At 46.7% G+C, this 14,847-nt stretch overlaps 1 protein-coding gene across 2 annotated transcripts in view; it reads left to right on the top strand.

Annotated features, from left to right (window-relative positions):
- PDE10A (phosphodiesterase 10A) overlaps positions 1-14,847 on the top strand; it is a 309,321-nt gene that overhangs the window by 238,662 nt on the left and 55,812 nt on the right. For both annotated transcript variants that reach the window (XM_075064099.1, XM_032790920.2), the window contains exons 8-9: positions 448-498; positions 8,231-8,289. In XM_075064099.1, coding sequence (XP_074920200.1) covers positions 448-498; positions 8,231-8,289 — 110 coding nt within the window. The remainder of the gene's footprint in view (positions 1-447; positions 499-8,230; positions 8,290-14,847) is intronic.

The following is a 14,847-nucleotide window of genomic DNA, read 5'->3' as shown; positions in this document are numbered from 1 at the left end:
GTCATGGGATCTTTCACTGTGTGGCAGAAACTTTTTAACAATGTATGAAATGTAGTTTTTAAAGCCCCTCTTGAGTTCTAGGAAGGGCTGCTTCTGTCTTGTATTTGTTGGGGGTGAATCTTCCATGCTGCCTCTGGAGAGCACAGCTCTGTGAGCCACACAACGGCACAAAACAAATTAGAAGTATTAAATACTTCCTGTGTGTGACCTGAATACTCTTTTAGAACAATGAACCACTGATAGTCATGTTACACCTTTAATAAATTCATTGTGTGTCCTCCCTCTCCTACAAAATATAGTTCCCTGCCGGTGATCTAAAACATCTCAGCAGGTAAAGTGTTAGAATATTGAAAGACATTTAGCAGCTGGATCAAAAAAACGGTATGATAGAACTGATTTGAAATTTACTGGACTTCCTCAAGGTTAGTTTCTTATATTTTGTTTCAGGTTGCAACAGCAAATCTTGCATGGGCCTCGGTAGCAATACATCAAGTACAGGTGAGTCTGAATTCGTAGACTAGGCTTATAGGGACCATTGTTGTCATCTAATCTGATCGTGTGCATAATATAGGCCATAGGAGAGCCCTGAATGAATTCCTGTTTGAACTAGAGCAAGGCCCAGAGTTCAAAGGTATTTAGGAGTTGCTGTGCTCAGCTTTGCAACATCTGATTTGGGAGCCTAAAATTTATATTCAAAAGGGATTTTGGCAGTTAGGAGCCTAAATCCCATTGTCTATCCCCTTGATTAAGTGCCTAAATCCATTTTGAAAAATGAGATGTAGGCTCCTAAACCAGTTAGGCATTGCAAGACTCAGTGCAGCAATGCCTAAATTCCTTTAAAAGTCTGAACCCATAACTTAGAAAACTATCTAATCATGATTTAAAAGTTGACAGTGATGGAGATTCTACTAGCACCAATAGTTCCAATGGCTAATTGTTCCAGTGGCTAATTGTCCTCGCTGTTAAAAATGTATGCCTTATTCCAGTCTGAATTTCTTTTTATTTCAGCTTCATCCATTGGATCATGTTATACCATTGTCTGCTAGACTCAAGAACTGATTATCAAAATTTTGTTCTCCAGAGATTGTGATCAAGTCATCCCTTAGCCTAATTGTTAATTGTTTCATAGCACTTTTAAGGAGCCATAGAGTAAATCTAAGTAGAAACGATGGGTCTGATTCTTCACATTTTGTGTATTTATTTATGTCCACTTTGCATGTGCATAAAGAATTATCAGATTGGAATGATATTTTATGATATAAAAGGTGCATAGCGGTAAAGGTCCGTTTTCTTTATTCTTTCTACAAAACTTCCTGCACATTCTAGGAGTAAAATTCTTTTGTCAACTACTATGAAATGAATATGAAATCTGATGAAGTAGCAATGGGGTTCAAAGTCCTCACTTCATCTAGCAATATTTTCCTTTCTCTGCACTGTTAATTGTATTCAATCTCTGTAATCCTGTTGACTTCCCCAAAGAAAGAGCATGGGAAAGGGGAGTCTAGCAATTCTGCTTCACTTCACTCATTAGGTGCCTTTATGGGCTTCTTTTGGCAAGCTGAGAGAAGTGATGAAGGAACAGGATAAGGGATAAAGGAAACAAATGCTATTAGCATTCCCAGCAAGGCTGTAGAATTTGTTATGGAAGTGCAGTATTTAAATTGGTTCTTCGAGTGCTTGCTCATATCCATTCCAGTTAGGTGTGTGCGCGCCGCGTGCACGTTCGTCAGAAGATTTTTACCCTAGCAACACTCGGTGGGTCGGCAGGGCGCCCCCGGAGTGAGCCGCCCTCATGGCCGGCGAATATATACCTGCCGACCCCAGCCGCCCTTCAGTTCCTTCTGACCGCCCGTGTCGGTCGTTGGAACAGTGGAGCGCAGCTTAGCTTGACCTCCACTTCCCTAGCTACTCCGTAGTTCTTGTGTATATATTATATACTTATAATCCTTATAATATATATAATTTATATACTTATATGTTTTTTCTTTACTAGCATAGTTAGTAATAGTTAGCGGGGTTCGGGGAGTAGCCCTTCCCCGCAACCGGTGCCGATCCATGCCCGGCTCACCGGTTCTTTAATCGTGCTTGGCCCTGCCACAGGCTTGTTGCCTGACAGGAGCAGCACACGAACTCTGTTTGCGGTGCTTGGGGAAATCGCATTCACAGCTAAGTTGCCCATTTGAAGGCTTTTACGAGAACAACATGCAGCCGGCACTTTCATTTACCCTCCACCGTCGCACCGAGCGCTGGCCACCGGCCGGACAGAAGCGCCTCCTCGGCACTGGACCCTGCCAGCACCAGCCGTTACCGGCACCGAAGTCGACTCAGCACTGCTCCCTCTCCCTGAGGTTGAGGAAGCCCACGAGTCCTCCTGCCAGTGCCCGACAGCTCCCCGATGTGCGCCGTGGTTGAGCTCCCTGCTCCTGCTGCTTCTGTGCCAACTGCACCGCAGCCAGAGAGCTCGTTTAAGTCAGATTGCCCAGCACCGACACCTGCAGAGGCACTGATGATGCCGGCATCGTTGATTCCGGTCCCGCGGGGCCGTCCAATCCAGTGCCTGCCTGCTCCCCGGCATGCACTGTGGTTGAGCTTCCTGCTCCTGCTGCTTCCGTGCCAACTACACGGCAGCCAGAGAGCTACTCTAAATCCGATCGCCTGGCACCGACACCTGCCGCGGCACCGTCAACATTGGCACTGTCGATCCCGGTCCCACAAGGGCCGTTGAATCCAGTGCCTGACCGCTCCCCGGCACGCGCCGTGGTTGAGCTTCCTGCTCCTGCTGCTTCCGTGACAACGGCACCGCAGCCAGAGAGCTCATCTAAGTCGGATCGCCCGGCACCAACACCTGCCGCGGCACCGTCAACGTCGGCACCATCGATCCTGGTCCCACAAGGGCCGTCGAATCCAGTGCCTGACTGCTCCCCGGCACACGCCGTGGTCGAGCTCCCTGCTCCTACTGCTCCCATGCAAACTGCACCGCAGAGAGAGAGCCTGTCTAAGCCGGATCACCCGGCACCAACACCTGCTGAGGCACTGGCAACATCAGCACCGTCGATCCCGGTCCCACAAGGGCCGTTGAATCCGGTGCCTGACAGCTCCCCGGTACGCACTGTGGTCGAGCTTACTGTTCCCTCCACGCTGGAGACATTTCCAACGGCGAGGGATCTTATTGCCATGACAGAATAGATGCTACCTGAACGCCCGGCACCACCGGTGTGGGTAATACAGTCTCTTGGCAAGCCTCCTTGATACGACCATCCTCTGTCTGCGCAGCAGAGCAGCACCATTCATGATCACGGTCCCGCAGACGCTCCAAGTCCCATCGGCACTCCCACTCCCGAAGCCACTTGCAGTCCCGATGCTGTTCTCCTCGGCATAGGTCGCACTTGCCGCACAGGTCGGTGTCCCGTTCGCCGACCCGATAATCTTGACACCGTTCCGGCTCCCAGCACCGCTACAGTCACTGTGACTCCCGTAGCCGCTCCCAACCTCGAGATCTTGGTCAACCTCCCGGCACCGCTCTGGTCGCAGGTCCGGATCTCGTTCCAGGTGCCGGTGCGCCTTCCGGTACCGGTCCCAGGTGCCGAGTTGGGCAAGGTCTGGTAGAGTCAGAGAGACTCTGCCCATGATTTTCAGCACCTCCATGGCCATCTGGGACACGCATCAGTGTCTTCCCACGAGGACAGCTCTTATGCTCAGGACTGCGATTCTGGTAGTGCCCCACCAACAACCTGAGAGCTCCATGGTCAGGACCTCCCTATGGAGGTAGCACTCATGCGGACCTCCAGGTGCAGGAGGAGTCCTGGAGGTGGGGGACCCGGTACCGTGGACCATTCTATTGGTGGGTTGCCCCACTAGAAGGGGCCCTTACCTGCTTTATGTCGGACCATCCAGGGCGAATGCCAGTACTCGTGGAAGTTGGTAAAGACTACTTGTCTTGGTCTGATCCGAGTCCTCCCTGCTCACTAGTCATTCAGTTGGTTAAGAAAAACGAAGGCCTTAATGGCATGGCCAACAGGCGCCAGCCCGAAATCGAGGGGCTAGGACGAATGACCCCTACTCAGCTGCAAGGTGTATTCTGCAAGGGCCTTGTAGCCCTGCGTGGCAAATCAATAAGCCTGCTTAGCCCCTATAATTCATAACACCTGGATTAACGCGTGATAAATTTATGGAGCTCCTCCATCAAGGACTCCCCCAAGAGTTCACTGCCCTCTTGGAGGAAGGGAAAAGTCAGCCTGAGAGCTTCTCCGAACTCCAGGCTCTTACCAGAGAGCAGCTCATGGCTTCAGGTTTCAAACCTCCGGCTTTCCACGACTTACCATTGTGTTGGGTAAAGGCCTCTTTTGCGGTGAAATCAACCCCAGGCTTGCAAAGCTCTTGAAGGGCAACAGAGTCCTAATGCGCTCTCTCTCAGCGTGCATACGCCGGACGACCTACTGCAGGCCTTTCCGTCCCCAGCCACACGCCACACTCTGTGCCTAGCCACAGATAGACTTTTGGGCAGACGGCGCGCTGAAGGTGGTCGCAGCAGACGACCGTCAGGACCCCTAGAGGGCCAAGATCGAGGCCCCTCGAACAATCACTGGCTGTGGGACCAAAGACGAACTTTCGTGAAGGTCGCACCCAGAGGGGTGGAACGTACCGGTTACGAGCGGATCCCACTCTTACTTTCTCTTTGGCGGAGGTCCCAGGATAACTTCAGTTCGCTGTCCCTACACATGGTGAAGTATGGCGTACCACCATCCAATTTGTTCCACCTGTTCCTCTTCAGGGGACTCCTCTCTCAGGCACAATTCCTGCTTACAAGAGGTTTGCAGACGCCGATGGGAACGAAGGGCGCAATTACTCCCTTATCCCTAATCCCCGACTCGTACGGGAGGTCTCAGACCTATCCTAGACCTACGAGGACTCAAACGCAAGTTTATGGATAAGGTTAGAGTTCCGAGCTGGTATGGAGCCCTGGGAACCATTATCCTGTCCTTAGATCCTGGAGACTGGTATTGCCGAACCTTCTGTTATGAACGGAACGCGTACTTTCACCTCTGCCATCTTCCTCTCTGCACCAGGAGATACCTCCGCTTTTCTAGCCAACCGTTCCGCAATGGTACTTCAGTTCCATTACGGTCCTGCTGTTTGGCCTTTCTACAGCCCCACAGGCCCTTTAACCAAGTGTGTGGCCCGTTTGGCCTTTCTACAGCCCCACAGGCATTAACCAAGTGTGTGGCCGTAGTCGCCACCCACCTCCACCGACCTCGGATATGCGTTTTCCGTATCTGGACGATTGGCTTATCTGAGAAGACTCCAAGACACAAGTCACTCAGCGTGTGGGCATCCTCAAGGACCTGTTCACATGTCTAGACCTGATGATCACTATGGAAACATCCGCTCTGGTTCCCACACAGAGGTTAGACTTCCTAGGGGCTATCCTGGACTCCGAGCTAGCCAGATCCTGCTTACCACAGCTGCGGTTTCAGGCGATGGCACCGATCATCTGAGGTCTGCAAACTTTCCCAATGACTTCGGCTCGCATTTGTCTCGGTCTCCTGGGTCCCATGGCTGCCTGCTAGTTTGCAACCAAACACGCTAAGCTCTGCCTCTGTCATCTCCAAGTTTGGCTCAAATCCGCATACCGCCCGGACAGGGGCCCAATGGTCACTATAGTCACCATTCCCTCGAACACCCTAGGCTCCCTGGAATGTGGCTAGCTCCCTCCCTGGTGTGGGCAGGGATGCCGCTCTATCCCCCCCAGCCCTCACTGTCCCTGATGACGGATGCGTCATCTCTCGGCTCAGGTGCTCACCTCAGTAATCTTTGAACTTAAGGCCTTTGGTCTTCTCAGGAGCTGGCGTTCCACATCAATGTCCAAAAATGAGAGCAGTCCGCCTGGCGTGCCAGGGGTTCCAGCAGCAGCTGCGAGGCTGTGGCATCTCAGTGTTTACAGCCAGCACAACGGCCATGTAGTACATAAACAACCTGGGAGGGACATGGTCCTCCTCCTTTTGTCAGGAGGCCATCCATCTCTGGGACTTTTGCATAGCCCACTCGATAAATCTGGTAGCATCCTTTCTCCTTGGCGCTTCGACTCAGCAGGTCTTTCCTGTCTCATGAGTGGTCACCCTGCCCGATGTGATGCATTCTGTTGTTAGAAGTGGGGATTTTTCCCCCACATAGACCTGTTCCCTTACCGCGAGAACATGAAATGTCCGAGGTTCTGCTCCTTCCAAGGTCTCTCCCCGGGACCGATCTCGGACGCTGTCTTCATGCTGTGGAAGGGCCAACACCTTTATGCCTTTCCACCGTTCCCCTGGCTCATTGGGTCCTGCTCAAACTTCGCAAGGGCAGGGTGCACATCATCATGATCACTCCAGCGTGGTCCAGGCAGCACTGATACTCCACGTTACTCGGCCTGTCAATAGCCTACTCAATTACCCTGTCACTTCACCCAGACCTCATACCTCAGGACCACGGCAGACTTTGCCACCCAGACCTGCAGTCTCTTCACCTCACGGTGTGGCTGCTACGTGACTATCGGGGTAGCAGGAAGCCTTCCACCTGGTCAACGTACCTGGCCAGGTGGAAGCATTTCTCCTACAGGTGCGAAACGCTTAAATCTTACTCCTGCTGAGGTCTCGATCCCCTCTATTTTGGACTACCCTCTGGTCTACATCAGCAGGGCCTAGCAGTGTCATCGCCGAGGGTACACTTGGCAGCCATCTCTACCTTCCACCCAGGCTAAGGTGGTCGTTCTGTGTCCTCACACTCTATGGTTTCGAGGTTCCTCAAGGGCTTGGAGCGCATACACCCTTAGGTACGCCGCCCAGCCCCAACCTGGGACTCACCTGGGTTTTAACTAGAACTTTATGTTTCCCTCCCTCCATGTCGACCCCGTTAAGGGACCCTGCTCCCGCTGCTTAAACCTGTTTTGGAAGACAGCTTTCCTCGTAGCCCAGTTTTTAATGCAAACCGAAGTCTCAGCTCCAGGGCTCCTTTAGGTTGTTTCCGCCAACATATGTTCACAAGCGGTGCAAGTTACGACCCACAACCTGGCTTTCCCTCCCTAAGGGTGGGTTTCGGCCTTTCGTTAACCACACTCACGGATGGCGACCAACATTGTACTCCTGGACCCCCGTTCTTGTAAGCCCCGCCCGCACAATGTTGAACGGACAAACCAATTTTGGTTAACACGCCCCAACTCTTCGGCGCAAGTAAGCAAGACCGAAGGAAGGCCCTACCTGTTCTCTCAAGAGGATTCATCCTTGGGGTGAACCGTGCACCCACACTTGTTAGATTGGTGCTCACATATTCCAGCCGACATCAACCTGCATTCTACCCAGGGCTCCAGGGCTCTCTGCGCGTTGCGTGATCTGTGTACCTACCCACGAAGATCTATCGCGCAGCTCCAGGTTCCTCGGTCCATCCCTTGGCTTCGCATTTTAGCTCGGTCAACAGTCCCAAGAGATACTGCAGCCTTGCTGCCTCACAGTTTTAATTCTCCCGTTTTTCAATCCCGACCTCACCAACCTAACGTAAGGCTGGGAATCACTAAGGAATGGATATGTAAGCAAGTCACGCCGAATAGAAAAAGACGGTTTAAACTCACACCCTTTTGTAACTGTTGTTCTTCGAGATGTGTTGCTCATATCCATTCCACACCCGCCCTCCTTCCCCACTGTTGGAGTAGCCGGCAAGAAGGAACTGAAGGGCAGCTGGGTTGGCAGGGGTATATATCCGGCGCTATAGCGGCTCCACTCCAGGGGGCGCCCTGCCGACCCACCGAGTGTTGCTAGGGTAAAAATCTTCCGACGAACGTGCACACGGCGCGCACACACCTAACTGGAATGGATATGAGCAACACATCTCGAAGAACAACAGTTACAAAGGTGAGTAACCGTCTTTTTCATAGCTGGACCCAAAGATGCCAGTCAATGGCACCTCAAATTTTACAGCATTGAACAATAGGCAGTATTTTTTTTTTTAGCAGAGATGGAGAAACGTATTGCTCATACATGTTAATGTATCCACAGCTTTGCAAAAAGATATTTAAATTTGAAGCCTGACACACAAATCTGTATTAGCTTTTTGGTACATTTTACAATGTTGTTATACATAGCTGTTTACGCTTGTTTATCTATATACAGATTAGACCAATAAAAAAAGTTTGTCCTACAGTTTCACTATGAGTTCAGTGCTCTCCTGGAATAATCAACAATGTATAATGTGTTTCCCTCAGGTGTGCAGGGGTCTTGCCAAACAGACTGAACTGAATGACTTCCTGCTTGACGTATCAAAGTAAGTGTGATTTGCAACAAGACCATTTCAACTGAATGATTGCTTCTGTGACAGGCTCCTTTTTTGATAAGTGAAAGTTACCAATTCGTATTTTTCCTTGGCACTGTGTATGTTTGTGCTTCCCTTCCATTTCCCCTGTTTGGTTATGGGTTTCCTCTGCCTGCATTTGCTCCTTTTTCAATTCTGCTCGAGGCTTTCTCTTGTACAATACAAGTATTGTAAAGTCCAATTTTATTTATTATTCACATGATAAATATTTGTATTTTGATTCAAGGTCACTTACTGTGTTTAGTGTGTCTTCTGATCATTACACTTCAAATCTAAGACATTTTACTACATTTCTACTGTTTTGTAGAAATATGTGAAGTTGCTAATGTTTAGAATGTAATTGGAGATGGCCACAGCACATATGCATTCTTGTATATCCTTATTAGAATGTGGAGTCCATTGCTTATTAGAATTTAGAGTCCATTGCTTCCCTATAATTCAGCTATGCATTTAATTAGGAAAATAGTAAAAGAAATAATAAACATGAGTAACATGTTAATGTGGCTGTTAAAATCATGGTTGGCATTTACTTTGTTCCACAGGTTGACTGTGTGTTGTGTGAAGAAGTACTTCCTTATATTTGTTTTAAATCTACTGTCTATTAATTTCATTTGGTGATCCAAGGTTCTTATGAAGGTATAAATAATGCTTCCTTATTTTCTTTCTCCACACCATTTATGACTTTACAGACCTCTGATATATCTCCCCTCCCCCACCCGAATTGTCTCTTTTCTAAGATGAACAGTCTCAGACTTTTTAATCTCTCCTCATATGGAATCTGTTCCATACCCCTAATCATTTTTTGTTGCTTTTCTTTGTACCTTTTCCAATTCTAACATATTTTTGTGAAATGGCATGAGCAGAACTGCATGCAATATTCAAGGTGTTGGTGTACCATCAATTTATACAGTGGCATTATGATATTTTCTGTCTTACTATCTGTAACTTTCTTAATGGTTTATAACATTCTTTTAGCTTTTTTGACTGCCAGTGCACACTGAGCTGATGTTTTCAGAGAGTGATCCATGATGACTCCAAGATCTCTTTATGGAGCAGTAATAACTTATTTAGACTCCATCATTTTAAATGTATAGTAAAGATTATGTTTTCCAATGTGCATTTCTTTGCATTTATCAACACTAAATTTCATCTGCCATTTTGTTGCCTAGTCACCCAGTTTTGTGAATCCCTTTGTAACTCTTCGCAGTCAGCTTTGGACTTAACTATCTTGAATAATGTTTCATCTGCCAGCTTTGTATCTCACTGTTTACTCCTTTTTCCAGATCATTTATGAATATGTGGAACAGCACAAGTCCCAGTGCAGATCCTTGGGGGACCCTGCTATTTACCACTCTAGATTGTGAAAACTGACTTTTTATTCCTACCATTTGTTTTCTATCTTTTAACCAAATACTTATCCATGAGAGGACCTTCCCTCTTATCCCATGACTGCTTACTTTGCTTCAGAGCCTTTCATGTGGGACTTCGTCAGATGTTTTCTGAAAGTCACCTGTCTCAACTGGATCACCCTTGTCCACATGTTTGACACATTCAAAGAATTCTAATAGATTCATGAGGCATGATTTTCCTTTACAAAAGTCATGTTGACTCTTCCCCAACATATCGTGTTCATCAATGTGTCTGATAATTCTGTTCTTTACTGTAGTTTCAACCAATTTGCCCAGTATTGAAGTCAGGCTTACCAGCCTTTTATTGCCAGATCACCTCTGGTGCCTTTTTGAAAAATTGGTGTTACATTAGCTATCAGCCAGTCATCTAGTACAGAGGCTAATTTAAGTGATAAGTTACATACCATAGTTAGTAGTTCTGCAATGTCATATTCGAGTTCCTTCAGAACTCTTAGGTGAATACCATCTCGTATACCGGTAACTTAATAATGTTCAGTGTATCAGTTTGTTCCAAAACCACCTCTATTGACACCTTAATCTGAGACAGTTCCTCAGATCTGTCCCCTAAAAAGAATGGCTCAGGAGTGCCAGTCTCCTTCACATCCTCTGCAGTGAAGGCGGATGGAAAGAATTCACTTAGCTTCTCCACAACACACTTGTCGTCTTTGAGTGCTCCTTTAGCACCTCGATCATCCAGAGATCCCACTGATTGTTTGGCAGGTTTCTTTCTTCTGACGTATTTTAAAAAAATTGCTCTTAGTTTTTGTGTCTTTTGCTAGTTGCTCTTCAGATTCTTTTTTGGACTGTTTAATCATACTTTTATATTTCACTTGCCAGAGTTTATGCTACTTTTTATTTTCCTCAGTAGGTTTGACTTCCAATTTTTAAAGGATGCCTTTTTGCCTCTAACCACCTCTTTTACTCTCCTTTTTAGCCATGGTGGCATTTTTTGGTCCTCTTACAGTTCTTTTTATTTGGGGTACCCCTTTAATTTGAGCCTTTATTACGGTGTATTTAAATAGTTTCCATGCAGCTTCCAGGCATTTCACTTTTGTGACTGTTCCTTTTAATTTCCGTTTAACTGGTTTCCTCATTTTTGTGTAGTTCCCCCATTTGAAGTTAAAAAACATCTGTGGTGGATTTCTTTGATATTTCCCTCGGCCCCCAAGAATGTTAAATTTAATTACATTATGGTTGCTGTTATCGCGTAGTTCATCTATGTTCACCTCTTGGCCCAGATCCTGTGCTCCATTTAGGACTAAATTAAGAATTGATCTCCCCTTGTCAGTTCCAGGGCTAGCTGCTCCAAGCAACAGTCATATGTTGTCTATAAATTTTATCTCAGCATCCCATCCTGAGATGACATGTGTCTAGTCAATTTGTGGTTAGTTGAAATCTCCTATTTTATTGGGTTTTCTGTTTTCATAGCGTGTCTATTCTCCCTAAGCATTTCACAATTACCGTCACCTTCCTGGTTAGGTAGTCAGTAATGTATTCCTACTTTTATACACTTATTATTCAAGCATGGAATTTCTGTCCATAGAGATTCTGTGGTACAGTTTGATTCATTTAAGATTGTTACTATATTTGATTCTATGCTTTCTTTTACATATACTATCCCTCTTTCACCAGCGTGACCTAGTCTGTCATTCTTATATATTTTGTACACTGATATTACCACCTCCCATTGATTATCATCATTCCACCAAGTTTCTGTGATGCCGATTATATCAATATCCTCATTTAATACCAGGCACTCAATTTCACCCATCTTAGTATTTATATTTCTTGAATGTGTATACAAACACTTATAAAACTTGTCAATATTTAGTTGTCTGCCTTCATATGTTGTAACTGAATGGGACTCTTTTTCATTTGACTGTTTCTCTTCAGCTCTTACTTACTTAATTATTTTAACTCAGCTTTTGATTCAGTGCACTGATCAACACTGTGGATATGGGGTGCCTGAGGACTTAGTATGCCCAGTGGAGGAACTGTATTATGGTACATTTAACTGTGTGAGGGTCAATGGTTGTATTACACATTGGTTTTCTGTAGAATCAAGGATACACCAGGGATGTTTCTGTCCCAGAGTCCCCGGGCAATGCTCTGGAACTGCTCCCTACAAAGCCAGTCAGGACTCTGGTGAAGTCTCCCCTCTGTGAGCAGACTGTCTTCAGGGCAAGAAGCTTACATGGCTTCACCTTCCTGGGTCTGACCTTGGAGCATTCAGAATCCTCTGCCCCTCCATGAGCTTCCCACAGTGAGTCTGCCCAGGTCGGGTCCTGGGGAAGCCAGAGGGTCCTGCACGCACCCCAACTTCGCAGTCAGATTTGACTCTTAGCTAGCCAGTAACACAGAGGTTTATTAGATGACAGGAACATGGTCTAAAACAGAGCTTGTAGGTACAGAGAACAGGACCCCTCAGCCGGGTCCATTTTGTGGGGTAGTGAGACAGACAACCACGACTGCACTTCACTCCTCGTCTCCAGCCAGCCCCAAACTGACTCACCGTCCAGCCCCTCCTCTCTCTCTGGGCTTTGTTCCTTTCCTGGGCCAGGAGGTCACCTGATCTTTTTGTTCTCCAACACCTTTAGCTATCTCCTTGCAGGAGGGAAGGGCCCCGGCCATTAGTTGCCAGGAGACAGAGTGCCAGCCATTTATGTGCACTGGCCCTTTGCTCTGCAACAATCTCACCCTCTAGAGACTTAAGAAATGCATAGGGAAAACTGAGGCACTCACACAGTATTCAGAGGAAACACTGAGAACAGTCCCACTTCGTCACATCTTCTTACATACATTATTTAATGTTCTAATAGACTATCTGGTGACACAGCTGATAGAGGTTAAAGGAGAAGGAGTGAATTTTGAGTAGGCAGATAATATTGCCTTATTTGGAGACACTACTGACCAACTACAGCTAATGCTGGAAGAGCTGTGAAAAACTGCAGAACCTATAGGATTTAAGATCAATGGTGATAGAACCTCTTGCTGTCAAATGACTACCCAGACAGAGAAAACTATTCATCCATTCAATGTCATTGCCAAGTACATGCAGTATTAGCAGGTCATTCATTTCCATTTTATAGGAGGCATGCAAAAATTTGGTTTTATGTCCAAAGATGTCACTCATTGGATTGGTCTTACATCACTGGCATTTCAGCAATATCAAAGACCTCTGTTTGGGCAGTGAGATGTTTGTGTGACAATTGAGACAAATGTTCAACATGTTTGGTGATGACAGCTCTGTTATATGGAGATGAAACATGGCCATTAAAAACAACCGAGGAGAGGAAGTAATCAAAACAGTTTTCAGTGTCAAAAGTTAAATAGTAACACCTCGCTTAACGTTGTAGTTATGTTCCTGAAAAATGCGACTTTAAGCGAAATGATGTTAAGCAAATCCAATTTCCCCATAAGAATTAATGTAATGGGGCGGGGGGGTTAGGTTCCAGGGAAATTTTTTTCACCAGACAAAAGACTATATATATTTTTTCCTCTGGAACCCAACCCCTCCATTACATTAATTATATATAACCTACCCCCCCATTACATTAATTCTATATATATACACACACACATGCACACTATAAGTTTTCAACAAACAATTTAAAACTGTACACAGCAATGATAGTTGTGAAGCTTGGTTAAGTTTGAGGTGGTGAAGTCAGAGGATGGAAGAGGGTGAGATATTTCCCAGGGAATGCTTATTGCTAAATGATGATCTAGCTCTGGTCTGAGTCCTCAAGGGTTAACACGTTGTTAATGTAGCCTCACACTCTACAAGGCAGCACAAATGGAGGGAGGGGAGACAGCATGGCAGACAGAAACACACAGCATGTGTATGTGTGAGAGAGAAAGATGTGCATTGCCCCTTTAAGTATGCTGACCGCACTCTAAGTACATAGCCTTTTTAAGTAGATCAGCAAGTTGAGACAGCAGCTGCTGCCAGCAAGCTCCCTCCATCCTGAGCCCTGTCGTCCCTCCCCACTCTATAGAGAAGGGGTAAGTGGGGGGGGGGGCAGGAGCAGGGGGGAGGGGGACACCCTGACATTAACTGCCCTCTTCCCCCCCTGCACGGCAAGCAGGAGGCTCTCAGGAGCAGCTCCAAGGCAAAGGACAGGAGCAGCACACGGCAGTGGGGGGAGGGACAGCTGAACTGCTGGCAAACGATAGCCTATTGGGCTGCCACACAGGGAACTTAGAGGAGCGGGGAGCTGATGGGGGGCTGCTGGTCCACTCTGGTTCCAAGCCCCCACCAGCTAGGTCAAACGAGCTGCTCTTTCTGCAAGCAGTGGACAAAGCAGGCAGCTGCCAAACAATGTTATAAGGGAGCATTGTACAGCTTTAAACGAGCATGTTCTCTAATTGATCAGCAACATAACAATGAAACAATGTTAACTGGGACGACTTTAAGTGAGGAGTTACTGTATTCTTAACATCCATTGGTTTGATTGTGTTACGATGCAGGAGATACTTAGATGATCGCAGCAAGTTGCATTCTTGCACCAGTTGAGATCAAGATTGACTGCATTGGTAGGGTTATGTCCACCGTGCAAAAGAAAGTATGTTTTTACATGTTTGTGGAGCTGAAGTCAAGAGAAGAGAGCAGGAGGCTGACCATGAATGAGATTGAAAGATCCAATTTTGAAGGGTTTAATAAGCCTGAATCCTCCCAGACTGAATCTTACCAAAGGAAGAAGAGTTGCAAAGGACTGTTCAAGATGGAAGTCCATTCTGTGTGCCCCCACAACTACATCATAGCCATGTGCAGTTGCTGCTGCCACGGATGACGATTGCACTGCTGGACACTGTTATATCGAACTGTTAGTTCTTCTTCAAGTAATGGTACCTATGTGTATTCCACTTCAGGTGTATATGTGCTTCATATGCCTGAGACTGGAACAGTTTTGCTAGTGGTGGCTGTTGGTCCACGCCTATGCCCTTCTCCTCCTCATGCTCTGAAATGAGGGCATAAGGAGCAGCAGTGCAGATTGACCACCTCTACAGTTCCTCTCTACTCCAAATGCAGTATCTACTGGTCCTTTTCAAGTAGAACCTATCAAGCCTTTGGGTATATGCTTCAGAGAATCCTTAATGG

Source organism: Chelonoidis abingdonii, chromosome 3 (assembly GCF_003597395.2).
Source record: "Chelonoidis abingdonii isolate Lonesome George chromosome 3, CheloAbing_2.0, whole genome shotgun sequence".
NCBI lineage: Eukaryota > Metazoa > Chordata > Testudines > Testudinidae > Chelonoidis > Chelonoidis abingdonii.
This window is presented reverse-complemented; position numbering and strand designations above follow the sequence as displayed.